This window comes from Oryx dammah, unplaced genomic scaffold (genome assembly GCF_014754425.2).
Source record: "Oryx dammah isolate SB20612 unplaced genomic scaffold, SCBI_Odam_1.1 HiC_scaffold_3, whole genome shotgun sequence".
In the NCBI taxonomy this organism is placed as follows: domain Eukaryota; kingdom Metazoa; phylum Chordata; class Mammalia; order Artiodactyla; family Bovidae; genus Oryx; species Oryx dammah.
In genome coordinates, this window is record NW_024070187.1 from 112,109,524 (window position 1) to 112,135,319 (window position 25,796).

Here is a 25,796-nt window from a genome sequence, read left to right on the forward strand (position 1 = left end):
CGCCAGCCAGGAGGAGCCCTGGAGGAAGCCTCTTGCCCTTTTGGGACACGAGCCAACACGTCTGGGCATCAGGCACACAGATGCAGGGTCTTAGCAGAGACCCAGAAGGCTTCGTTATGCTGTCCTTAACATGAGGATCTCCGCCATCAAAGCACACAGAACAGCTATCAGAACTTAGGAAAATAATATCAGGGCTTTAATCCTCTTAAATAAAATGTAACATTTAAAATATAGCAAGCACATCCTCAGCTTTCTCTAGGAAAGTCCATCTTACTAGGGGAAACACCTTTAGGTCACTGGTCACTAGCTGGGTACAGATTTCAACATTTCCAGAGGTGAACGAAACAGGACAACGGCAACTGATTCCGTCACCTTCGGTAACGGGCAAAGTAGAGGTGTGATCATTCTGGGCAGGCAGGCAGGTAGGTACCGATTATAAAGGAAGTCAAATCACGTTTGTCACCAAGGGCGTCATAAACCTTCCTCAGCAATCCCCTCCACTGCCTGAGTGGGAGCCAAGCATCCCAGGAGCTCGCAGGCTACAGTGAGACGCACGGGGTGCAGAGGAGCCGGCAGGGCCAGCCAGCAGACGGGGTTCCTGAAGGCCTTTTATTGACTCCAAACACTCTGACGTCGCCAGAGTCTGAGCAGACACAGTGTTTTTTGTGATACCCCAGAGTCCAGCAGTGTCCCATCAGCCTGTTCCGTAAGCACGTGGAACGTGTTAAAAATCAAGGGACAGACTCCTGTATTCGGAGCTGTGCAACTGGCTGGCTTTTCTGCGGGGGCCGCCGGTTACCAAAGCCTTGCAGCAAGGTTTAGGAAAAGGTCAAGAGTATTCATAGGTGAGAAAAGATGAACCCGCCCTGGAAGAGTCAGCGAGTGATTACGACAAAGCACTGAACCCATGGGCCGCTAAGCCTCCTTCACCACCCCCACCAGGGCGGGCCTCAGGGTGCGCCCGTGCAGCTTGTAGCCCACTTTGTTAACCAGAGCCACCGTGCCCGGCTCCTTCCCCTCGACCGGCGTGTGGAACAGCGCCTCGTGCTCGTACGGGTCGAACTTGGCGCCCAGGGGGTTCAGCCGGAGCAGGCCATGCTTCGTGAACACCTTCTGGATCTGGACTTCGGTCATCACGAGCCCCTCGTAGAGGTTCTTCAGGTGCGGGTTGTCGTCCCGAATCTCCTCCTTCGGGACGCACTGTGTGGCCTTCTCCAGGATGTCCGCCACCTCCAGCAAGTCCTTGCAGAAGCCCTGGATGCCTGCACCAAGTTACGGGAGAGCGTCACTGCATTCTGCATTCAACTGCACAGGCAGCTCAGAGCGACCAGCCCTCCCTGTGTGACACGCGCGTGCTCAGTCGCTGTGTCATGTCCCACTCTTGTGACCCCGTGGACTGCAGCCCACCAGGCTCCTCTGTCCTTGGGAGTCTCCAGACAAGAATACTGGAGTGGACTGCCATTGCCTTCATCTAGGGGATCCTCTCGACCCGGGGACTGAACCCCCATCTCCTGCAATGGCAGGTGGATTCCTTACCACTGAGTCATCTGGGAAGTCCGTCTGTCACACACCTTTTTTCAAATCACTACTTTGTGCTAGAATTTCAATGGGCTGGATTAAACAAAAAAAACTTTCCTGAGGTTTAGACAAAAGCCAATGAGGTGTAAAGACAGGGAGCTGAAAACCTGCACAGCCAGACTGAAAACTCCCAGTCCTGCTCGAGACCAAGAGGACACACAGACTCCCGAGCACGTCACAGACTCCCGAACACGTCAGTCCCATCTCAGCTGCCAAGCGCGGGGCCTGGAGCCACACCCCCGGCTGTCACAGACAGCCCTGTGACTGTTTGGAAGCCCTCTGGGTTGAAGCTGCTTTGGTTACAGCGCAGGACCAACAGTAGCTGACACACAGCGAGCTTATGAGGACAGGAAGCCACGCACCTCACAGGGCCTAGAGCACTAAGTGCTCCGTAAACATCAGCCATTACTCGGCACCACGAGGTCAAAGCTACCAGGACACAAGCCTTGATCTAACTGAAGAAATAACAGTTAAGAAATTTTATATAAATGGAAACGTCTGTGGTTTCAAGACAACCCTTCAGATGCTGAATGCAGGAAGCTGGGGCTGACAAGAGGCGCCCCCTGGGCGGCTGTCCCCCTCCCCTGCGGCGCAGCAAGGAGGCTCCAGCAAAACCCGCTCACGTCTTCTCAAGTTTCAAAGGCTCTACGCTTTGAAGGAGGCAACGCTTGTTTACAGCTTCCCTTGTTTTAGAGTATTTTCACCCAGTTGCTGGAAAATGAAATTTAAAAGTCTACTCATCCAATAAAAGTGTGAGCATCTAGTAAGGACTAACCCCTCCTGCGAGCTGCTGGGGAAGTGTCTGCCCACGTGGAGTGCTGGTCTGAGACATGCAGTGCACGATCGCCACAGTGAGACATACAATTACCAATTATACTTCCAGGACGGAGCCCTCCTGAGTGCTGAGGACGGTTAACCTCAGGGACATGGCTTACTTAGCCTGCGGTGTGGCCTGAGTCAGGAGTGAGCCAAGCACTGCAGGAGCCCAGGGCGCCAGTCCACCAAGACACAAACGCAGAGAAGCTGACAGCTCCGAGCAGGGTGGTGGACTGGAGGAGAGCTGAGGCCACTCTGCCAAGGGTGTGGAGCAGAGGCACGGGGCTGAAGCTGGAGCGGAGGACGTGGCGGAGGGCAGTCGGCCCCACCCCCAGGGTGGGAGGGGGGAATGGGCGGAGTCCGGGGAGTGGGCGGAGTCCAGCCGTCCCTGCCCCCAGGGCGGGAGGGGAGTGGGTGTGGGGGGAGAGCCTAGTTTCAGATGCCTGACCTGAACACCTGCGTGGGCGACAGTATCATTTACTCAAACGAGGAAGGAAAGCAAAGGGGAGAATTCAGTTTAAACTACCTCTGAGACATCCAGGTAAAGACAGCCAGGACTAGAACGGGGAAGAAACTGAACTGGCAGTTCACCTGTGTGTGGACACCACTCAGCCCTGTGGAGGGCAAGTCAGTGGGGGGTGGTGAGGGGAGGAGGGGAGGCCTGAAGAACGCGGGCATTTGGGGGGCAGCAGGCCCGCAGCTAGTGCAGGGGACGACCAGAGAAGAGGAAAGAAAAACAGGAGCGGAGGTAACAGCATCCGAGAGCGAAACGCGTCTGCAGAAGCAGTGAGGCGCCATGGTCAGAGGGCCCGTGGAGAAGGTGGGCCTGCCCCAGCAGCCTCCTGCTGAGCATGGCCTCTCGGAGCCCTGGGAGCCCGCCAGCACCGGCCGCTCACCCCCACGCAGACGCGGCTCTGCAATCCACGCTACTGTCGCCCACCCTGTAAGCTCAGCAGCATCTGGGGGACATCCCACGGGACTGGTGCTCCCGTGGCTGGGACGGTCCCGGCCTACTAAGGCCTGAATGTGTGGGCTTGGTGGGCATGCCCACAAAAGCAAGGCTGGGTCTGGGCTCCAAGAGGTCTGCCTTGGCAGCTCTGGGAACATGGCGGTGGGGCATGCCAGGGCTGCCGGCCTGTGCTCCCACGGTGGAGGTGGGGCTGGGGGCAGTGGGCAACAGCACACCCTGTGAGCCTGGGCAGTGGGAGGGTTTCCTGGTGGCTCGGCGGTAAAGAACCCACCTGCCAATGCAGCAGACGTTCCAGAAGTTCCCCTGGAGGAGGGCATGGTACCCCACTCCAGTGTTCCTGCCTGGAAAAACCCCATGGACAGAGGGACCTGGTGGGCTGCAGTCAGTCCACAGGGCCGCCGAGTCGGACACGATTAAGCACGCACAACAGGGGCCACCACGCAGCACGCTCCCTGGTGGCCAGCTGCAGTGGAGGCATGTTCAGTGGCCCCCCTCCCAGAGGGAGCGCTCACTCCCGCCTGCCTCAGTCTGCAGCTCAGAAACAGATCTGGGGGATGTCCACTCTGACCAGGAGGGAGCAGACCCTTCCCCTGACAGGGCTGTGACAACCACAGACGAGAGGCCCTGCTCAACCCGCCACACACACCTCCCCCGCCCCCCCCCCGCCCCATCAATGGGACAGTGGCCAGGACACCCAGCAGCACCTATACTATAAAAGCAGGCCTCGCACCAAAAATGTTAGACCCACTCGGGCTACTGCACAGGGAGGCTCCCACACACAGAAAAAAAAAAAGCCCTCCAAGACCATGGTAGGTAATTGTTTCTCCTAACAAATAAGAAAATCTGGAAGGCAGAAAAATGAAAATCACCCAATCAGAACAGCAGACAAGAAAGCCAAATGAAACAATATGAAAGCAACGTAAGAGCTCCATGGGATAATGTGCCAACGTACACGACAGGGATCCCAGCAGAAAAGAAAGGGAGGGAGGCAAATGCATCTGCGTGCCTCGCGGCTGGGCACTTCCCTGGTGGTCCAGTGAGTTAAAACTGCCTCGCAAGGCAGCAGGCGCGGGTTCAACCCCTGATCAGGGAGCTAAAACCCCACCTGTCTTAAGTCAAAACACAAAGCAGAAACAATACTGTAACAAATTTAGCAAAGACTTTAAAAATGGTCCACATGGAAAAAAAAATCAATTAAAATGGAACAGTTAAGGAGAGGATTCTACAGACAGCACAAGAAAGGGAGTGAGCTATAGGGGATCCCATACGCTGTCAGCGGTATCCCCACAGAGACACTGCACGCCAGGAGGGAGGCAGCCAAAGGCCTGAAGGGGGAAGTCTGCAACCTGGGCACTCTACCCAGCAAGGCTACCGTTCACAAGGAGACAAAGAACTGTTCAGACAAGCAGAAACTATTTGTACTTTTAACACAGCAATACTAAACCTATCCTAAAAGAAACATTAAAAAAAAGATTTCTCTAAGTAGAAAAGAAGAAGCTATAGGCAAGAGAAAACCCAACTGTAAAGTGAATCACTTAAAGCCAGTACAAAGATTAAAACAAACAAAAAAAATTATGTGAAATGAATGACACCACAATGAACACCTGAAGGGTAAACACGAAAGACGTAAAAGACAACATCAAAATCATAAAGTGTGGGGAAGGAGTAAGAAAATGTTGACTTTTTTACCCCTAGAATATGTTTGAGCCTACATGACCACCAGTCTAAAGCAAGCAGATACAGGAAGAGATTAACATACTATAAAGAAAGCTGAGCGCCGAAGAATCGATGCTTTTGAACTGTGTGTTGGAGAAGACTCTTCAGAGTCCCTTGGACTGCAAGGAGATCCAACCAGTCCATCCTAAAGGAGATCAGTCCTGGGTGTTCATTGGAAGGACTGATGTTGAAGCTGAAACTCCAATACTTTGGCCACCTGACGCAAACAGCTGACTCATTTGAAAAGATCCTGATGCTGGGAAAGATTGAGGGCAGGAGAAGGGGACAACAGAGGATGAGATGGTTGGATGGCATCATCGACTCGATGGACATGGGTTTGGGTGGACTCCAGGAGTTGGTGATGGACAGGGAGGCCTGGCGTGCTGCGGTTCATGGGGTCGCAAAGAGTTGGACGCGACTGAGCGACTGAACCGAATATACTTGAAAAACAGGGTAACCACAAATCAACAACGCACACCAGATTTACAAAATCCAAAGACAACAAGCACAAGACAAAAAACAAACATACATCAAACTACAATACGCAGTCTACCAGAGACCTACTTTAACCAAAGGACACATACCGGTTGAAAGTTGAGGGGACAGAAACAAAGATATTTCATGCAAAGGTAAATAAGAAAGTGGGGGGGGGGGTCACGATATTCATCAGACAAAACAGACAGTAAAACAGAAGCTGCTGCTGCTGCTAAGTCGCTTCAGTCATGTCCGACTCTGTGTGACCCCAGACTGCAGCCCACCAGGCTCCGCCGTCCCTGGGATTCTCCAAGCAAGAACACTGGAGTGGGTTGCCATTTCCTTCTCCAGAAACAGAAGCTATAAACACAGAAAGAAAAACACTATATAATACTAAAAATCAATACAAGAAGATGTTATATTCCTCAACATATATGTACCCAACACAAGAAAGCACCCAAAGTACATAAAACAAATGCTAACAGACATAAAGTGAGAGACTGCATGGGAATACAACAGCAGGAGAGTTTATTGCCCCCTCGCATCACTGGACAGAGCTACACGGAAAGTCAGTAACGCAACAGAGACCCAAAATGATGCGGCAGAGCAGCCAGACTTAACTTACGTTCTCAAGACATTCCATCCAAAAACACAGAATACACGTTCAAGTGCACACAGGGCCTTTCCTAGGACTGACCACACACTGGGGTACAAAACAAGCCTCGACAAATGTAACAGAACAGAAATTATTTCCAGCATCTTTCTGACCAGTGCTGCATGAACCTAGATATCAACTACAGAAAAAGAAATGAAAACAAAACAAAACAAAAAACCCAACTATATGGAATTAAACAAGATGCTACTAAAATACCAATGGGTCAACAATGAAATCAAAGCAGAAATTAAAAATTACCTAGGGACAAATGACGATGAAAACACAACCATACAGAGCCTACGCCATGCAGCTAAAGCAGTTTTAGAGGGAAGTTCACGGTGATACAGGACTTCCTTAAGAAGCAAGAAAAATCTCAGAACAACCTAACCTACCACCTGAAAGAATTAGAAAAATAAGAACAAACAAAACCTGAAGTCAACAGAAGTGAGGAAACGAAGATCAGAGAGAAACCAGACATTAAAAAAAGTAAAGAAAAAACAAAACCGGCTCACCAAGAAAAGGGAGAGGATCCAAATAAAGAAAATAAGAAATGAAAGAGAAATCACAACTGATGCCACAGAAATACAAACATTAAGAGAATATTATGAACAATTAATTATATCTCAACAAACTTGACAGTCTAGAAGACAAAAGCAAGTTCCTACAAGTTCACAGCCCGCCAAAACGGAATTAAGACATGCATGATTCCAACAAACTGGCAACTAGACGTGAAACAGAACCTGTCATTAAAGAAACTGCCTACAAACAAAAGTCCAGGACCAGATGGCTACACAGGTGAATTCTATCAAACATAGAAAGAACTCCTACCGATTCTTCTGAAACTTTCAAAAGAATGAAGAGGAAGGAATACTCCCTAAGACATTCTATGAAGCCACCATTATTCTGATACCAAAACCAAAGACAGACACTACTAAAAATAAAAAATTACAGGCCGATATCCGTGATGAATACAGATGCACAAATTCTCAACAAAATATTAGCGAATGGAAATTAACAACACATAGATAAGATCATACACCACGACCAAGATGGACTCATCTCAGGGTCATAACGACAGTTCAACACATGCAAATCAATCAGTGAGAAACAGCACGTCAGCAAGAGAAAACACAAAAACTACATGATCATCTCAAAGGATGAAGAAAAAGCATCTGATCCAACATCCACTCACAATAAAAACTCTTATGACCTAAGGATGCCCACTCTTGTCACTTTATTCAACACAGTATTGGGAGTCTCAGCCACAAGATGTAAAATTGTCAGTATATACAGATGACACGATGAAATACTTATTGAAAGCCCTGAGATTCTACACAAAAACTACTAGAATAAATGAATGAACTCAGCAAGGTATCAGGATATAAGATTAATATACAGAAATTGGCTGAAATTTTTTACACTAACAATGAAACATCCGAAAGAGAATGTAAAGAGTAATATCTTTTAAAATCACATCAAATAATAAACAACTTAGGAATAAACCTGAAAGGAGGTCAAAGACTTATATGCTGAGAACCATATACAATGAGTGAAGGAAACTGAAAATGATTCAAAGAAATGGAAAGATATTCCATACTCTCCTTGGAAGAATTAACATTGTTAAAATGGCCGTACTACCGAAAGCAATCTACAGGTTTAATGTGATCACGATCCAATTACCAGGGTTTCCCAGGTGGCTCAGTGGTAAAGAGCCTGCCAGCCAATGCAGGAGGCACAGGAATCTTGGGTTCAATCCCTGGGTTGGCAAGACTCTCCGGAGGAGGAAATGGCACCCCACTCCAGTATTCTTGCCAGGACGCCCATGGACAGAAGGGCCTGGGGAGCTACAGTCTATGGGGTCACAGAGCTGGACACGTCTGAGTGACTGAGCACACACACTACCAAGTTACCCGTGACACCTTCCACGGGAGATGAGCGTGTGCAAGCTATTATACACAGACCGAACAACAGGTTACCACTGTGCAGCACGGCGAACTACAGTTAATTATCCTATGATAAGATAATAATGGAAGAGAGTGTAAAAGGACGTATAACTGAGTCACCTTGCTGTCCAGCAGAAATTAACACATTATAAACCAACTATATACTTCAATAAAATTTAAAAAAAGAGAGGTTTGTTCTCTGTTCTCTGAACTTGGATCTTTGCTTCCACCGCAAACACCAAGGTCTGTCCTTGGGCAGGGTGTTTAACCTCTTATCAGTTCTGCATCCAGAACAGGGGGACTGAAAACTCTGTCCCCTAAGTACTCAGATGGTCTTCTGGGTGATCAACACAACATATATGGGGTTGGGAGACAGGCCTTGGCGCCAGCGCCATTTTAGAAGCAAATCATTTCAGCCTCAGTGACCTCAACTGTAAGGTGGGAAGCATGATGACAGAAGGATCCAAAGCTGTCAACACAGACAGACAGTGACTGACGAGGTCTTAAGTGAGACCAGCGTCAGGATGCTCCAGCTGAGGACCCGAGCCTCTCAGGGCACCTCTGCTAGTACCTGCAGGCTCACACTGAGGTCCTTGTGCAGAAGGGCGAAGGATACTCTATCGAAAGAATCACGCTCGCCACTACGAGCGTGCGTCACCAGCCAACTCTGCTCCTTCTAGGCAACAGCTGACTCATCTCAACAGCTGGACGGAATGCAGCCAGCAGCCGCCCCACCTCCCCACCTGACCCATCACGCTGCCTAGGGCCACACCCGCCCGTCCATGTTCCCCAGGATCAGTATCACATAGTGTTTAAAGTTACCATATAGTTTGGCCTCCTCCACCAATTTTTGGCTCCTCTGCCGCAAGTTCTCAGTATCTGCTAGAGCTCGCTTATATTTTTCCTTAAAAAAAAAAAGGGAAGACAAATTCACACAAAATAAATCTGGAACAAATTAATCGGAAAACAAATGTGATATAATAAACTGCAAGTCAAAATACAAACAACAGCTATGAGTACTTTGGAGACTGGATTACAAACAGCTGCTGTGGAATAAACAGAAGTAAATTAACCAGTGCCACTAGCTCTACTATGTGGGGAATAAGATGGCCAGGCATCACATATTGACAAGCCCCCAAGGCCATTCTCACTCTGTGTACAGCTGAGCAAAGGACAAGAAAAGCTGCCAGTTTCCGTTGGTTCTGATGGTTCTTCGCAAGGAAGGACCATTCATTCCTCTGCAGAATCTCCAGCTCAAGGGAACCCTAAAGCCCAGGGTAAGGGCTGACCTGGCTTGGTTCTCACACCCCAAGGAGAGGGTCGGGAGAACAACCACCCTGAGCAGACAGCTTTGGCCTCTACCCCACAGAAGAGGAAAAGCCCCAGGAATGAACCTTTGGTATTTTTAATATTGCCCAGATACAGTTCAGTTGGAACATTTATTGTGTAACAATCATTTGAATTCTTGTATCTTCCTCATTTTGCACCAACTATTCCTATAATCATATCCATCTCCTGGCATTTCTATTTTTCATGGGCACTAGGTTATTGCCTTCAGCTTTCTGGGGGTTCCAGAGCCATGGTTAAGAGCAAGGTCTCACAGGCTCAGACCGTGGCCCTGCCACTGGGTAGCAAGGTGACCTTGGAAAGTTTACCAAACAGTCCTGGCCTCAGTTTCCTCATCTGTAAACAGGGGTATTAACGGCCAACTCACAGGGCTGTTGTGAGGATTCATATAAACAAGAGGGTTAGCAAAGCCCTAGCACAGTGCTTCACGGCAAATAGATGGGGATACGACAGAAACAGTGACACACTATTTCCTTGGGCTCCAAAATCACTGCAGATAGTGACTGCAGCCATGAAGCTAAAAGACGCTTACTCCTTGGAAATAAAGCTATGCCCAACCTAAACAGCTTATTAAAAAGCAGAGACATTACTTTGCTGAGAAACGTCCATCTAGTCAAAGCTATGGTTTTTTCAGTAGTCACATTTGTATGTGAGAGCTGGACCATAAAAACGGTTGACTGCCAAGCAACTGATACTACTGATCTGCAGCTGGAGAACTCTTGGGAGTGCCTCTGACAACAAGGAGATCCAACCAGCCCATCCTGAAGGAAATCAGTCCTGAATATGCATTGGAAGGACTGATGTTGAAGCTCCAGTACTTTGGCCATCTGATGCGGAGAACTGACTCACTGGAAAAGACCCCTGATGCTGGGACAGACTGAAGGCAGAAGATGGTGAAGACAGAGGATGAGATGGCCGGATGGCATCACCGACTTGGGGGACATGAATTTGGGCAGACTCCAGGAGATGGTGAGGGACAGGGAGGCCTGGAGTGCCGCAGCCCCTGGGGTTGCAGTGTCAGACACGACTGAGCGACTGAACAACAACGCTTTTCCACATGAGGTCATAATCTGTATTACTAATTAGTTCAAAAAACTCCAGCATTCCTAGGAGAGCACCATGTGACTTTACCTCTGGCTCCCACCTTTGTCCTCCCAAAGACCCAGGCTCAAGGGCCCTACTGAATATTCCTCACTTGTAAAGACCATTTTCAGTCTTAATTCAATATAATCTATGTACCACATGAAGATAATTCTCATGACAACCAGAGTCACAGCGGATTTGGGTTCTATCCCTCCTTCAGCAGTAACTTGCTGTAGAACCCAACAGGGACAGAATTTGTCTGGCTTCCGCCTCTGTTGTCAGGGAGGCCATCTTCACATCCCCAGAAGATGGACCTGGAGTTCCACAGACCATGCTCCTCACAGGAGCCCACAGCCTTACCATGGTCTCCTTCAGCTGCTCTTCCAGCTTGACCTTCTCTTCCATGAGTGTCTTCTCCGTGGAGGGAAGATCTGTCTTCTGTTCATTCGGACCCGCGTCCTCTTCCAAGTTCTGGCCGTTGTTCTTCTGTTTTGCAGCTGTGCACAGCAGCCGAGGAGAAGGCCTGAAGGCAAGTTCACACGACAGAAATTACGATCATGATTCTTCTGCTTGTTAAAGTCAGATGGACGACTTCAGAAATCAAAGGTAATTTAAAACTACTTGCAACGTGGGGGAGAAAGGATTTGTCTTAGATACAATAAAGGCAAATTGCATATGACATATAGAAGCTATTTGTTTATGTAGAGTCTTCTGCAATACACGCCTAAACTAAAACGTCAGTGCACCGAGGCTACAGTACTTATCTCCCCTTCTCCTCACTCTCAGGAACTCCTGATCATCCAGACCCCACCACGTGCTAAAGAGCGAGCTACTACTGGAGGTGAGGTCCAGTGCTGCTGTCCATTACAAAGCCTCGTGGGCAGACATCTTGCCCACAGGATACTTCAGTTCAGTTGCGTCCAACTCCTTGCGACCCCATGAACCGCAGCACGCCAGGCCTCCCTGTCCATCACCAACTCCCGGAGTCTACCCAAACCCATGTCCACTGAGTCAGTGATGCCATCCAACCACCTCATCCTCTGTCATCCCCTTCTCCTCCTGCCCTCAATCTTTCCCAGCATCAGGGTCTTTTCAAATGAGTCAGCTCTTCGCATCAGGTGGCCAAAGTCGTGCAAAAAGGTATCTATATTCACAGACTGTAACTTGGGTTTGAAAGTGATAAAAGAGGAACCAAGTGCTTTGGGAGGCTCAGAGTAGAATAGTTCTAGCTGTGGAGAAATGGAGGTCTGGGAAAGGATTTGGGCAGATGGACTTTGAAGAACAGGCAAGATTTCATATATAGAGGCAGGAATAGACAAGACAAATCCACTTCAGGAAGGGCGTGAACAAAGGCATGGAGGCAGGAAAGCACAGGGGTGGTATGTACACAAAAAGCTCTAAAAACTAATGCTGGAAGTGACTTGGGATATTACCCAATCTGATCCCCATGTGGAAAAGGTTAAGTAATAAGCCCAAGGCCACAGTGCCATTAATGAATAATACAGATCTGTTCACCAGGTCCAGTGGGGCTCTAAAGTATGCCACAGCCCAATCTGAAAATAAACTATATCCAATTTCCTTCCCAGATTAAAACAAGCTGCCTCAATGAACAGGAAAGCTAAGGGCACACAGAACATGTGTGTGTACAAGGGTGTTTAAGGCAGCACACACAGATGTTTTCCAGGATGAAAAGCTTGAAACAGAACACTGCTCACAAGGACAAATTGTTGAACAAACTGTTGAACAAATTTGTGAACAAACTGTTGCTTCCACGGTCTGGAATACTGAGCAGCCACCAAACAGATGGAGGTGTTAAACTGCCATCTTCTGGCCACACCATGGGGGAACTGTGCAGGAAGAAATGCGACTTAGAGAAAGACACAAACATGACCCGAGTTATAAACACAAACCAGAAATCCTATTCTGAGGAGAATAAAAGGATACATTAGTTTGTTACCAATACTTTGGCCACTTTATGTGAAGAGCTGACTCACTGGAAAAGACCCTGATGTTGGGAAAGATGGAGAGCAGGAGGAGAAGGGGACAACAGAGGAAAAGAGGGTTGGATGGCATCGCCGACTCAATGGACCTGAGTTTGAGCGAACTCTGGGAGACAGTGATGGCAAGGAAGCCTGGCAGGCTCCAGCACATGGGGCTGCGAAGAGCACCTGAACAATCGCCTGGGGGTGAAGACCAGTGGCCTTCAAGCTGCCGTTTCAAACTAACCATCTAACGCCGGAGTGCGCTGCTGTGACCTGCCCTAGTTTCCAGGTGTCCTGGCGCCTGGGTGTAAACAGTCACAGCCTTTCAGGTCTGCTCCACTCAGCAGAGCCCCTCCTGCAGCAGCCAGTCTGGGTTTGCAGGGAGGCTCCCAGAGCTCCGCACACAATTCAATTTGCCCTCTCCCCTACTTGAGCCTCCTTACACAAAACCTGTTCCTAGAGGCAGAAATGCACGCAGTCTTGGCAACCAACTGGATTTCCCAGGTGGCGCCAGTAGTGAATAACCCAGCTGCCAATGCAGGAGACATAAGAGAAGCGGGTTCAATCTCTGGGTCAGGCAGATCCCCTGGAGGAGGGCATAGCAACCCACTCCAGTATTCCTGTCTGGAAAATCCCCAAGGACACAGGAGCTTGGCTGGCTACAATCCAAATGATCGCAAAGAGTTGGACACGACTGATCATGCACACACATCCAGGCAATCAATGCCAGTTACAAAAATCGCAAATTGAGCCTATCGCCTGTCCTCACTCTAGACTCCCCAGGTGGGTTTGTTCCCACGCTGTCTATACAATGGATCAGGCTAGAATCGCAGCTTCATCCCCTCGCCCTGTCCTCGTCCCCTTTTACCGATCCATTTACCGTCTCACCATCACTAAATAAAGCTCCTTGAGGGCAAAGTCCGGGTCCCGCTCCGCGCAGCTGCTACTCCCATGTTCGGCCCAGAGCAGCTTCTCTTAACAGATAACCTGGTTCTCCGAAGCTCCCCTCAACGTGGAAGGTGCTAGTTCAGTTCACTCGCTCAGTCATGTCCGACTCTTTGCGATCCCATGGGCTGCAGCAAGCCAGGCCTCCCTGTCCATCTCCAACTCCCGGAGTTTACTCAAACTGACGTCCACTGAGTCGGTGATGCCATCCAATCATCTCATCCTCTGTCTTCCCCTTCTCTTCTCGCAATCTTTCCCAGCATCAGGGTCTTTTCCAATGAGTCAGTTCTTCGCATCAGATGGCCAAATTACTGGGAGTTTCAGCTTCAGCATCGGTCCGCTAAGCACGGACTAAACTAAGTTAGGAGGCCGGACTTTGAAACGGCAGAAACCGCAAAAAAAAAAAAAAAAAGGCAAAAGAAAAGCCAAGGAGAAGGCAGGGCCTCGTGACCTCCACCGCGGCGTCACTACTCTAAGTCAACGGCTTTCCCCCACGGTGGGTTAGGCAGGGGACTCCGCAGCACGCGGAGGGGGAGGAAGCTCGGGCAGGGCGGAAGGAGCCCGCTCGCCACCGCCGCCTCGCGCGGGGCGCCGTCCCGTCCGCCCCGCGGGCAGCACGGACAGAGCGGCGGCCGGGCACGGCCCCACAGGAGAAACCAGCGGAGCCCGCGCCCAGCGTCTGGAAGAACCCCCACGACGCCCGGGCCGGAGCCGGGCAGGGCTCGCGTCTGAGCCAGCGGGGACAGCGCGCCCCTCCTAAGCCTGGCCATCGACGCCCCTTACCTGAGAGACAACGCGAAAGCCGGGAGGCTGCGCCGCGCCAGCCGCACACACTGAGCCGCCATGACTGCTGCCGGCACTGCGTGCGCGCACCAGGCATGCGCGAGACTCTATTCTTGCTTCTCCCGCCCAATTGCTTCCCCTCAGCCAATCCACCACCGCTTTTCCACTGATGGACAGGCCATATTCACCAATAATTGCCGGCCTGGTCGGTGGGCGGGGTTTGAGGCCTTGCGAGGACCCAGAAAGTGAAGCTGAGGTGAAAGGTGAAGGAAACAGACTCCTCCGTGGAGGGGCGTGGTCAAGGGAAGAACCAATAGAGAGAGAGCCTGGGGAGGGCGCCGGAAGTGCGGACTGAGGGGCCGAGGATACTCTTCCTTCCTGTCCGTGCACCTCAAGTTTCGCGGCGCTCTTTGCTCCGGGAGGTGGCGAGACGCCAGGGCTTTTGTCCGTTTCTCCCTCACAGCCCGAGCTGCTGGGACCGAGCCAGACTCTGGGTGCTCAGTGTAGGCTAAAGCAAATAGGTCAAGGACGAAAGCTCGTGGACGGGCGACCGCAGGGCTCCAGGAAAGTCGGTTAAAACAGCGTTAGGCGGTCACCGCCCGTCCTGCCGGCGACTTCGCGGCGCAGGAGGGCGGACTGGTGGCCGGAGGGGGCCTCCGTCGGTACTGTGGGTTTTGTTAAGGCAAAACCCGGGAAGCCTGTGGGGTCCAGCGCGGAGGCGTCGGGCCTGGGTGAGAAGACTTAGGTGGTGTGTTTCGTTTGCACTCTTCTTCCACCTTCAGTTTTCTCAGTGTGTTAGTCGCTCAGTCGTGCCCGGCTTTTTTCGACCCCATGGACTGCAGCCCACCAGGCTCCTGTGTCCATGAGATTCTCCAGACAAGGATACTGGAGTGGGTTGCCATCTCTTTTTCCAGGGGATCTTCCCTACCAAGGGATCAAACCGGGGTCTCCTGCACGGCAGGCAGATTCTTTACCGACTGAGCTACAAGGGAAGCCCAGTTTTCTCAGAGTAAGACACCAAAGCATACCAAGAACAGCATCGAAGACGACTTCCGGGGACACAATCAAAGCTCATAAAATCCAAATGTTTTCGTTACTCTTAACAAATGCCAGTGCTACTGTGTCTCGTGCCACGAAGGAGCCCAGGTGCTGCTTGTACCTGGGTCTCGCAGCTGCTGCCCCTCTGCCCGAATCGCAGAGCCCATGGTGTCCCCAACGGAGTGCTGCCTGCGCGTGCCATCTGTGAGGACCAAACCTCTGTTCTGCTTTGCTTCCATTGAGAGCACTCATCACGTTGAATGTCAGGCCCTGGGCCACTCACAGAAGGAGGCAAAAAGTCAAATCCAGAAGGTAAGACGTGCTGTTGGGCAAATGACCCAGTTTATTAGTTAGGGGTCTAGAGGGAAAAAGGAAGTAAGACTGTTTGAGAATTAGAGTGCATAAAAGATGGACTGTGTGGACCTTTATCTGAATCATGATCGAACAAACCAACTGTGAAAAAAGACATTTGTGAGATAAGGGGAAAGTCAAATATAAACTGTTAGATGACAGGAGTTACTGATATTTTTGTTAGGGAGAGGTGGCCTAATGTTTAGATTAAAATACCGTAGTTGGCGATGCCAACGAAGTATTTAAATTGCCGCAGAATTTGGAATTTGCTTTATGGTTATGCAGGCTAAAAAAAAAAAAAAGAGGATGGAAGAAACGAGGCAAAATGTTGATAATGGTGGTAGCTGGATGATAAAGTGTGGGAATTAATGACCATTTCTTCTCTGTGTGAAGTTTTCTATAGTAAAGTTAAAAACACATCATGGGGAAAGGATAAATTCAGTTCAGTTCAGTTCAGTTGCTCAGTTGTGTCCGACTCTTTGCAACCCCATGAATCGCAGCACGCCAGGCCTCCCTGTTCATTACCATCTCCCGGAGTTCACTCAGACTCACGTCCATCGAGTCTGTGATGCCATCCAGCCATCTCATCCTCGGTCGTCCCCTTCTCCTCCTGCCCCCAATCCCTCCCAGCATCAGAGTCTTTTCCAATGAGTCAACTCTTCTCATGATAAATTAGGAGCTTGGAACTAACATACACTGCTGTATGTAAAATAGATAACCAGCAAGGACCTACAGTATAGCACAGGGATCTCTACTCAATATTCGTTATCACCTATATGGGAAAGCAATCTGAAAAAGTGAATATATGTGTATATTTAACTGAATCACTTTGCTGTTTACCTGAAACTAACACAGCATTGTAAATCAGTACACTCTGCTGGTTCACTTTGTTGTACAGCAGAAACTAACAGCATTATGAAGCAATCATACTCCAATAGAAAACAAAAAGCTATACGCTAATAAAATTTAAAACGTTTCTCATTGGCTGTGACCTTGGGCAGCATCATGTAATTGCTCTCAGCATTGATCCGCTCACCTGTAAAACTCAGACTATATAATTTATTTTGAGGATTAAAAGAGGTGCAAATACTCATTTCCTATCTCTTCTTAGGATTCAAGGGAATCAGATGGGAACTCTGCTGTAAAGAGCTCACAGTACAGCATGGGGACTATCAACAGTGATGGCTTCAGTGTCTTGAAACAGACATTGGATGGCTGTGGCAGTCGTGATGTTTCTGCTGTCACTGAACGTGGGTCCAGGACAGCCAAGAGGCCATGCGCTGGATCTACATCCAAAACGGTCTATTTTCCCCGAGCGGAGGCCTGTCTGTGCTGCCACCTCGTGGCCACATTGGGAAATGCATCCTTGACAGCCTGCTGAGGTCTGCAAGTTCACCCCAGTGCAAGTCATCAGCACTTGGACGTGAAGCTGCCCTCATGGGGAGACTCCTCCGTCAGCCCTTGGAAAGCATTTCCAGCAAGGGGAGTGGGTGGCCCGGGCAGGGGGTGCAGGAAGAGCAAGCTGAACAGCCCACGGTGCCCCCAACAAGGATGGAAAGAAGTAAAAGTCGCTCAGTCGTGTCTGACTCTTAGTGACCCCATGGACTATACAGTCCTTGGAATTCTCCAGGCCAGAATAGTGGAGTGGGTAGCCTTTCCCTTCACCAGGGGATCTTCCTAACCCAGGGATCAAACCAGGGTATCCTGCCTTGTAGGCGGATTCTTTGCCAGCTGAGCTACAAGGGAAGCCCAAGAATACTGGAGTGGTTAGCGTAGCCCTTCTCTCGTGGATCTTCCCGACCCAGGAATTGAACTGGGGTCTCCTGCATTGCAGGTGGATTCTTTACCAACTGAGCCATCAGGGAAGCCCAACAAGGATGGGGTCACATGTAAAAGAAAATGTCCTCAGGAGAAGGTTGTGCAGAAGACACGACAGCACGTGGGTCATGGGTGTGATGCTTGTGACAGCTGAGTGCCTGCAAGTGCCAGGCTTCGCACGGGTGTCTCCTCTTGGACCAGCCTACTCTGCCATGACGGGGAGACAGGAGATGGGCCAGGTTCATCACACACTTGGAAAAAGGCAGAGCTTTTGCCTGTTTTTCCCAACCACTCCCAGCCCACATAACCATCACAGCTGAAGCCAGAACCATAATCAGAGTGTTGGCTGCTGCCACCAGCTGCATCACCCTCTTTATTATTGCTGTCTCTCAGCAGGGGCCTGGATTTGCATCTTTTATCCAACTCTGAAATACGCAAATTAAAATAGATATATATGGTATGCTACCCACCCCTTGTTTTTCAGTCAAACACCAATCTAGGTGCTGCTGTGGAGGGACTTTGCAGATGTAGTTGGACTCCTAAGCCGGTGACCTTTTGTAGAGAGTATCTGGTGGGCTCAGTCTTGGTGAGCCATTTAAAAGCAGAAAGTTTCCTCCTGCAGGCAAAGTCAGAATGCTTCACAGCATGAAAAGGACTCAGATCTCTACAGCTGGTGTGAAGATGGGGCGGGGGGGTCTAGTGAGAAGGTGGCCTCAGAGCAGAGAGCAGCCCCCATCTGTCCACCAGCAAGGACATGGGGGCCTCAGATCTGCTGTCTCAAGGAGCTGGACTCCATGGACCTTCTAAGCAGGCCCCCACACCAGAGCCTGGCCTTGTGAGATGTGGCACAATGGAAACCCCACCTGGCTCACTAAGCCACATCTCTGTCCTAGGAGGTGGGCATTACGGCCACCCTCTACACTTTATCTGTATTTGGGCTCCCAGTACGCAGAATGGGTTAGTCATACACCTTGTTCTGATTTCCATCATAGTGTCTCATTCTTGGCCCACTTCTGTTTGTTCACTTGTTTCAGTGCTAGAGGAGAGCCACCCCTCCCCACCAAAAACAAAAAACCCTCCAGCTGGAGGAGACAGGGGCTCCCTGGTTAAGAGATTTTCCTAGAAGAAGGACCTGACAACCAGCAGCAAATGGCACTGCCATTCCTCTGGAGCACACGGGCTCCAAACTGAACTGTATATTCTTGGTGAGAAGATGCCACCAGAAGGGGCCACAGACGTTCAGGCTGAAATAACCTTCTTCAAAAAGAGCCAAATCAGTTGCATGAGGAACTAACAAACACGTGAACTGACAGTCGAGAGCATCTGAGGGCCGGCGGCAACCCCTGGAACCAGCGGCCTCCACGTGTGGCTTGGGTGCAGGGTGGGCTCTGTCGGCTCTTCCTGCAGAGATGCCTGAAGGACAGGGAAGGAGGGGGTGGTGGCAAACTCCTGAACCCTGAGAGGAGTGTCTTACAAAGCCCGTGGACATGAGAGAGGATTTGAATCTGAGGCTGATTAAATTGTTCATCACCAGCGTACTGCGATTGGAATTCTGTGCATCAACAGAATCAGCTGTTAGAAGAAAAATGAGAGCTATGTGAAGCATGAGGATTATTAGCAGGAGGGAGAGCTTCTCATTATGAAAATAGTGGATGCTCATTATAGAAATGTTAGAAAATGTAAATGGTAGGATGTTGTTTTTGAGTCCCTAAGTTGTGTCTGGCTCTGTGACCCCATGGACTGCACATGCCAGGGTCCTCTGTCCTTCACTATCTACTGCAGTTTGCTCAAGCTCATGTCCATTGAGTCGGTGATGCCATCCAACCATCTCATCCCCTGTCGTCCCCTTCTCCTCCTGCCTTCAATCTTTCCAGGCATCAGGGTCTTTTTCCAATGAGTCAGTTCTTCCCATGAGGTGGCCAAAGTACTGGAGTTTCAGCTTCAGCATCAGTCCTTCCAATGAATATTCAGGACTGATTTCCTTTAGGATGGACTGGTTGGATCTTGCAGTCCAAGGGACTCTCAAGAGTCTTCGCCAACACCACAGTTCAAAAGCATCAATTCTTCAGTGCTCAGTCTTCCTTATGGTCCAAACTCTCATATTCACACATGACTACTGGGAAAACCATAGCTTTGACTCTACGGACCTTTGTTCCTTTTTCTCTTATCACTGTTGAGACCTTGCGCACCTGCACTCTTTGTCTCCCCTTGAACTCTTGACCCTGAACTTGGATTGATCAGAAATCCAAAGCTGGAGCTGGAGACATCTTGAGGTAACAGCCATGACCCTGTGATGAGCAGAGGTGAAGTGTAACTCTTGCCTGTTTCATGAGGCCAAAAACACTCATGTTATTGTGAAAAGCCTGGGCCTCCCACAAGCAGAGCACAAGGGCAGAGGGGCTCTCTGGAGCTGTGGCTGAACCCAGAGTGCCTCAGAACCTCCTTCCCCACCACTGGTGGCCTGGCTGTCAGAAAACACAGACATGGATGTGGGGTCTGTGGAAGCAGTGGGCACATCTGCCCCTGCCCTCATCCTTACACCCTCCTGGACTAGGAACCAAAGCAACAGTAACTTAAACCAGAGAAGTTTAATTCCCCATCTGCCAAAGTCCAGGTGGCTCTGTGGCCCCAGGTCTTCAGGGGCCCCGGCTTCTTCCTGCTCACAGCTCTGCATTCCCCTGGGTGTGACCCTTGTCCTCACCATGGTTCTCACAGCAACATCCCAAAAAGCAGGCTGGCAGAGGTGGGGGAAGGGAAAGACCGCACTGCAAGAGTCTTCTTAGGAGGTGCCAGGTGCCATATCAGCTCACACCGTGTTGGCCTGAGTCACATGGTCATACCTAGCTGCAAGGGAGTCTGGGAAATGAGGTCTTCATTCTCATAATCCCTTCCCAGCTTAACATTCTAGTCCTGCAGAGGATACCAGCAGCAGCTCTATCTGGGATCTTCTGTGACCCTCCACCCCCTCTGGGTACGGGAGACCCTATCCTCAACATCTCAGGAATTCGATCAGACCTCCTGGGAGCCAGTGCTGTGCTCTCACCAGCTTGTGAGGTTGGGTTCTCCATCCACTCATTCAACACTGCTGACTGAATTATAGGCTCTGCCTGTTCTTCCCACCCCACTGGCCGATAAACTGAGAGAGGTTCTCAGCCAATGCACGGTGGAACCAGAGTTTGGCCCAAGTCTGGTCCCAGACGGCCAGCGTGCTCCTTCCAGGCTTTGCTCCCCCTGCCGGTCCACCCCGCTGCGCATCTGTCTTGCTTACCCATCTCGCCTTTTGTGGGCCTCTCCTGACCAGCACATAAGTTTGTGAGGGCAGAATGGGTCTGTTGTATCTGCTGTGGATCTCAACAGCCCACGACTGCCCCTGGCGCTCAGTGCAAGCCCCTGTCGGTGAGTGGATGAATGAGTGAAGGCCTTCTAAAGTCCTTTCACAACCACACTGCTTCCCTGTCCATGAGCGCATGCGTGCTAAGTTGCTCAGTTGTGTCCGACTCTGTGCGACCCCTGCCAGGCTCCTCTGCCCGTGGGGTTTTCCAGGCAGGGCTACTGGAGCAGCTGCCATGCCCTCCTCCGGGGATGCCGCTCGTGCCCTTACATCTCCCGTGTTGGCAACGTGTTCTTTAGCACTAGCACCACCTGAGGAGCCCCTGTTCCTGCCGGGACTCAAGTTAAAGCGGCGTCGCGGATTGCACTGCTTCTCCCTCAGGCGGAACGCTGGAGAGCACTTTCTCCAAGGGGAGTTCTCACAGCCGAAGACTCTCCTGTCAGCAGGAACAGAGCCAGTGTCCGGAGGTGGCAGAAAAGCCAGTTGGAGCCCGAGTGGGCCGGGACCCCAGGGAGAGCTGGTCCACTCCCGGCCGGCTTCTCCACCCCCCGCGGGGGCCTCTGGTGTCAGCGGCTCTGTGGGCTCCCGCGGGCCTCTGCCTGTCTCTGCTCTGGCATCTTGTCACCACCCTCCCAGTCCCTTCCGGCCACAGGGGAGCCTCGGGCTTCTCTCATGCCCGTCTCGTCGGCTCTGCTGCTCACTTCACCCCAGTGCAGCACACAGAGCACCCCTCCCGAGGGGGTCTCTGTGTGTTCCTCTGTGTGTGTGTATACCTGTGTGTATATCTCGTGTCTGTTCCCCTGTGTGTGTGTGTGTATACCTGGGTGTATGTCTTGTCTGTGTGTGTGTGTGTGTAGACCTCTGTGTGTGTGTGTAGACCTGTGTGTATGTCTTGTCTGTGTGTGTGTGTATACCTCTGTGTGTATGTGTATGCCTGTGTGTATGTCTTGTCTCTGTGTGTGTGTGTGTGTGTGTGTGTGTGTGTGTGTGTGTGTGTGTGTCCTGGCTCTGGGAGCCTCAACCCTGGTATCATCTTACTTTTCAAATGTACCAGCCGTCTGACTTCCCTTGCGACGTTTACTGCCCATTTTCCACCTCAGGATCCTTTTCCTAACAGTGCTCCTGCTGGGCATTTATCCCATCCTAATGTTAGTCTAACAGACTGCAAACTGCGCAGGGACCCTCAAGTCCACCCCAAACCAGTTTTGAGTCATCAGGTGGGCACCCCTTCACCCCCATCTCCCCGAAGGATTAAAGAGAGCGGAATCAAGCTGTGCAGAAATGTCACCTCTTACATCCCCTGCATTGGCAGGAGAGTTCTTTACCAGTAGGGCCACCTGGAACCCCGTGTTATCTATATTTTACCACAATTAAAGACAATAATATAAGAAAAAAACCTAGGACAGGCTTGGAAAAGTCTCACTAGATGTGGGCATGGGCATGCTTAGGAAAATCCTGGCAGGGCATCAGGAGGAGGGGAAGTGAATTAAACCTCTCTGTGAGCCATGGCTTAGTCAATTTCAATTTCTTCTAAGTAGGAAAACATACAAGACCAACAACTTAGATGCTTCTCACAAAAACAGAAAAGTTTTATGGCCCACTTAAACATTGTAAATCTTCAAGTAAGACAAGAAATAAACCCGTTCTGGAACTCTGAGTAGATGTGATGGGTTAAATTGTGTTCCTTCAAAATTTACATGTTGAAGTCTCAATCCCAGGGCTTCAGGATGTGACCTTATTTGGAAATAAGGTCTTTATAGATTAATCAAGTTAAAATGAGATCATCAAATATTTGCAGGGCAGCAGTGGAGATGCAGACGTAGAGAAAAGACTTGTGGACATGGGGGAAGAGGAAGGAGAGGGAGGGCCAAAGGAGAGTAGCATGGAAACACAGACATTACCGTGTGTACAATAGACAGCCAGTGGGAGCGCGCTGTGTGGTTCAGGGAGTTCAGCCGGGTGCCCTGGGACCAGCTCAGGCAGGGGATGGGGTGGGAGGGAGGTTCAAGAGGAACCTATGGCTGATTCATGTTGTACGGCAGAAAGCAACACAGTATTGTGAAGCAGTTATCTTTCAACTAAAATAAAGAGATGAGTCGTCAGGCTGGGCCCTGATCCGATCTGACTGACGTTCTTATAAAAAGGGAACATTTGGACACGGATACACAGGGAGATGTCATGTGAAGATGAAGACAGAAGTTGGGGTGATGCTTCTTCAAGCCAAGGAGCCCCAAAGATCGCCAGCAAACCCCCAGAAGCCAGGAGAGAGGCAGAGGACAGATTTTCCCTCAGACTCAGAAGGAGCCATCCTGGTGACACCTCGATCTTGCGCCTCTGTCCTCCAGAACTGTGAATCCATAGATTTCCATCGATTAAGCCGACCAATCTGTAGTGTTCTGTCATGGCAGCCTCAGAAAACTAATACACGGGGCTTAAAACAACAGACCTTCTTTTCTTCCCTCTGTGACCGTGTTCAAATGTTCCTCTTCTCAAGGGGCACCAGGCAAATAGGATTAGGGCACACCATTCTCCATCATCACAGATTACATCTACAAAGACCTCATTTCCAAGTAAAGTGATATTGACAGGCATGGGGTGGAAGCAGGGTGAGGATTCTCAGGCCTTTGCACTCAGACTGAATTACACCATCGGCTTTCCTGGGCCTCCAGCTTGCAAATTGTGCGATTGTTGGTCTTCTCAGCCTCCACAACCCTGTGAACCGAGTCCTCTAATAAATCTACTCTTGTGTAAATCTGTCCCTGGTTCTGTGTCTTTGCCGGGCCCTGACAAGCACTAACTCAGACTTCTGCTTCTGGGCTCTGAGCCACTGACAGGCGGCGGTCCAGGTACGTGAGGTAGGCCAGCAGAGTCTGAGCACACTTTTCTGGGCCCCACGAAGGGGGCCTGTCCACACTGGGGAGGCCTGGGGCCCAGTGTCAGGAGACCCGTTGGCCCACAGATAGATGCCATAGTCTCCAAAATCAACTTGTCCAGCCACAGAGGGAATATTTTGGTTTCCCATCTGCCAAGTCATTTTCCTGACATCGCCCCTGGTTGAGAACACAGGTGAGGTGCCATTGGCTGGGCCCTTGGGAACATCTGATCATGTGGTTCCTTTCTGCCACCCACAGGCCACCCTGCTGGCCCTGGGCTAAAGCTTACATTCTTAGGATGGCCAGCCTCAACTCCTTGCCCTCCAGGCCCCAGCAGCATGCTGAACTGACATCTTGCAGACCCTCTGTTCTCTAGAGTCCCAGCCTGGAGCATCCCTTCCTCTCCTCCTGGACCTCTGACCTCAAGCGGCCTTTGCCTGGCTGATGGTTGTAATGTTGTTCAGTTGCTCAGTCATGTCTGACTCTTTGCCACCCCAAGGACTGCAGCACTCCAGGCCTCCCTGTCCTTTACTATCTCCCAGAGCTTGCTCAGACTCATGTCCATTGAGTTGATGATGCCATCCAACCATCTCATCCTCTGTCGTCCTCTTCTCCTCCCGCCTCCAATCTCTCCCAGCATCAATCTCTCCCAGCATCAGGGTCTTTTCAAATGAGTCAGCTCTTCGCATCAGGTGGCCAAAGGATTGGAGCTTCAGCTTCAGCATTGGTCCTTCCAGTGAATGTCCAGAGTTGATCTCCTTTATGACTGACTGGTTTGATTTCCTTGCTGTTCAAGGGACTCTCAAGAGACTTCTCCAGTACCACAATTCAAAAGCATCAATTCTTTGGCACTCAGCTTTCTTTATGGTCCTACTCTCACACCCATACATGACTATTGGAAAATCCATAGTTTTGACTATATGGACCTTTGTTGGCAAAGTAATGTCTTTGCTTTTTAATATGCCGTCTAAGTTTGTCATAGTTTTCTTCCCAAGGACCGAGTATCTTTTAATTTAGTGGCTGCAGTTACTGTCCACAGTGATTTTGGAGTCTAAGAAAAGAAAATCTGTCACTGTTTCCAATTTTTCCTCTTCTCTTTGCCATGAAGTGATGGGACTGGATGCCATGATCTTAGTTTTTGAATGCTGAGCTTTAAGCCAGCTTTTTCATTCTCTTCATTCACCCTCATCAGAGGCTTATTAGTTCCTCTTTGCTTTCCGCCATTAAAATGGTATCAGCTGCATATCTGAAGTTGTTGCTATTTCTCCCAGCCATCTTGATTCCAGCTTGTGATTCATCCAGCCCAGCATTTCACTTGATGTACTTGGCATAGAAGTTAAATAAGTAGGGTGACAGTATACAGCCTTGACATACTCCTTTCCCAATTTTGAACCAGTCTGGCTGGTAGCTATCTTTCGACTCGGCTTCCAATCTGGCTGTCCCCTCCTCCAGGAAGCATTCCTGGATTGCCCTGGCTGCTTTAGGTCTCTCCTCTGCATCCTACTTCATTAAGGCCCTGATCACACCAGGAGTGAGAGGGGGGAGGTCTTTGCGCTTGTCTTGGCTGCAGCTGTGGGCTCTGCTTGCCTCCTCTCAGTGTGCTGAGCAGAACAGAAGGAACCGTTTTTCCTCCCATCCTCCCCCGTCACTGCCCCCTCCAGTTTCTCTTCCTTCCTCCTCGACTTCACCTGGTCCTCTTTCAATCTGCTGATTCCCTCACATGCCAGGATAATGAGAAAGCTGCAAGGGGCCTCCTCCCAAGCCGCTGACACCCCCCTCTGAGTCCAGCCTTCTCTCCCAGCTGCCCCCGCCTTCAGTTCCACGCCAGCCTTGATTTACTGCATGGGTCGGGCTGTTTGCCAGGTGTCTGGTCCTGTCTAGAAGCAAGCAGTTAGCTTCGAGGTGATAAATGTGGCTCAACGGAGCTCAGCCCAGCCGTGGCTCCCAGGTCAGTCCCCAGACGCCTCGTAGTTCCCCCACTCCCCATCTCTGCAAAGAGTTTAGCCAAGAGAGATGATTTATTTACTTACTTTAAAAATGCTTTTATTTGTTTGTTTTCTGGCCATGCTGGGTCTTCACCGCTGCGTGAGCTT

At 50.3% G+C, this 25,796-nt stretch overlaps 1 protein-coding gene across 1 annotated transcript; it reads right to left on the bottom strand.

The window, feature by feature from the left end:
* Positions 1-170: 170 nt before the first annotated feature.
* Positions 171-14,566, bottom strand: GRPEL1 (GrpE like 1, mitochondrial). Its single transcript, XM_040237599.1, has 4 exons — positions 14,293-14,566; positions 10,943-11,105; positions 8,975-9,056; positions 171-1,262 (listed from the first exon to the last, which is right to left on the bottom strand). Exons 1-4 carry the CDS (start codon positions 14,352-14,354, stop codon positions 916-918), a joined length of 654 nt encoding a protein of 217 aa, XP_040093533.1. The 5' UTR covers positions 14,355-14,566; the 3' UTR covers positions 171-915.
* Between the last annotated feature and the right edge of the window lie 11,230 nt (positions 14,567-25,796).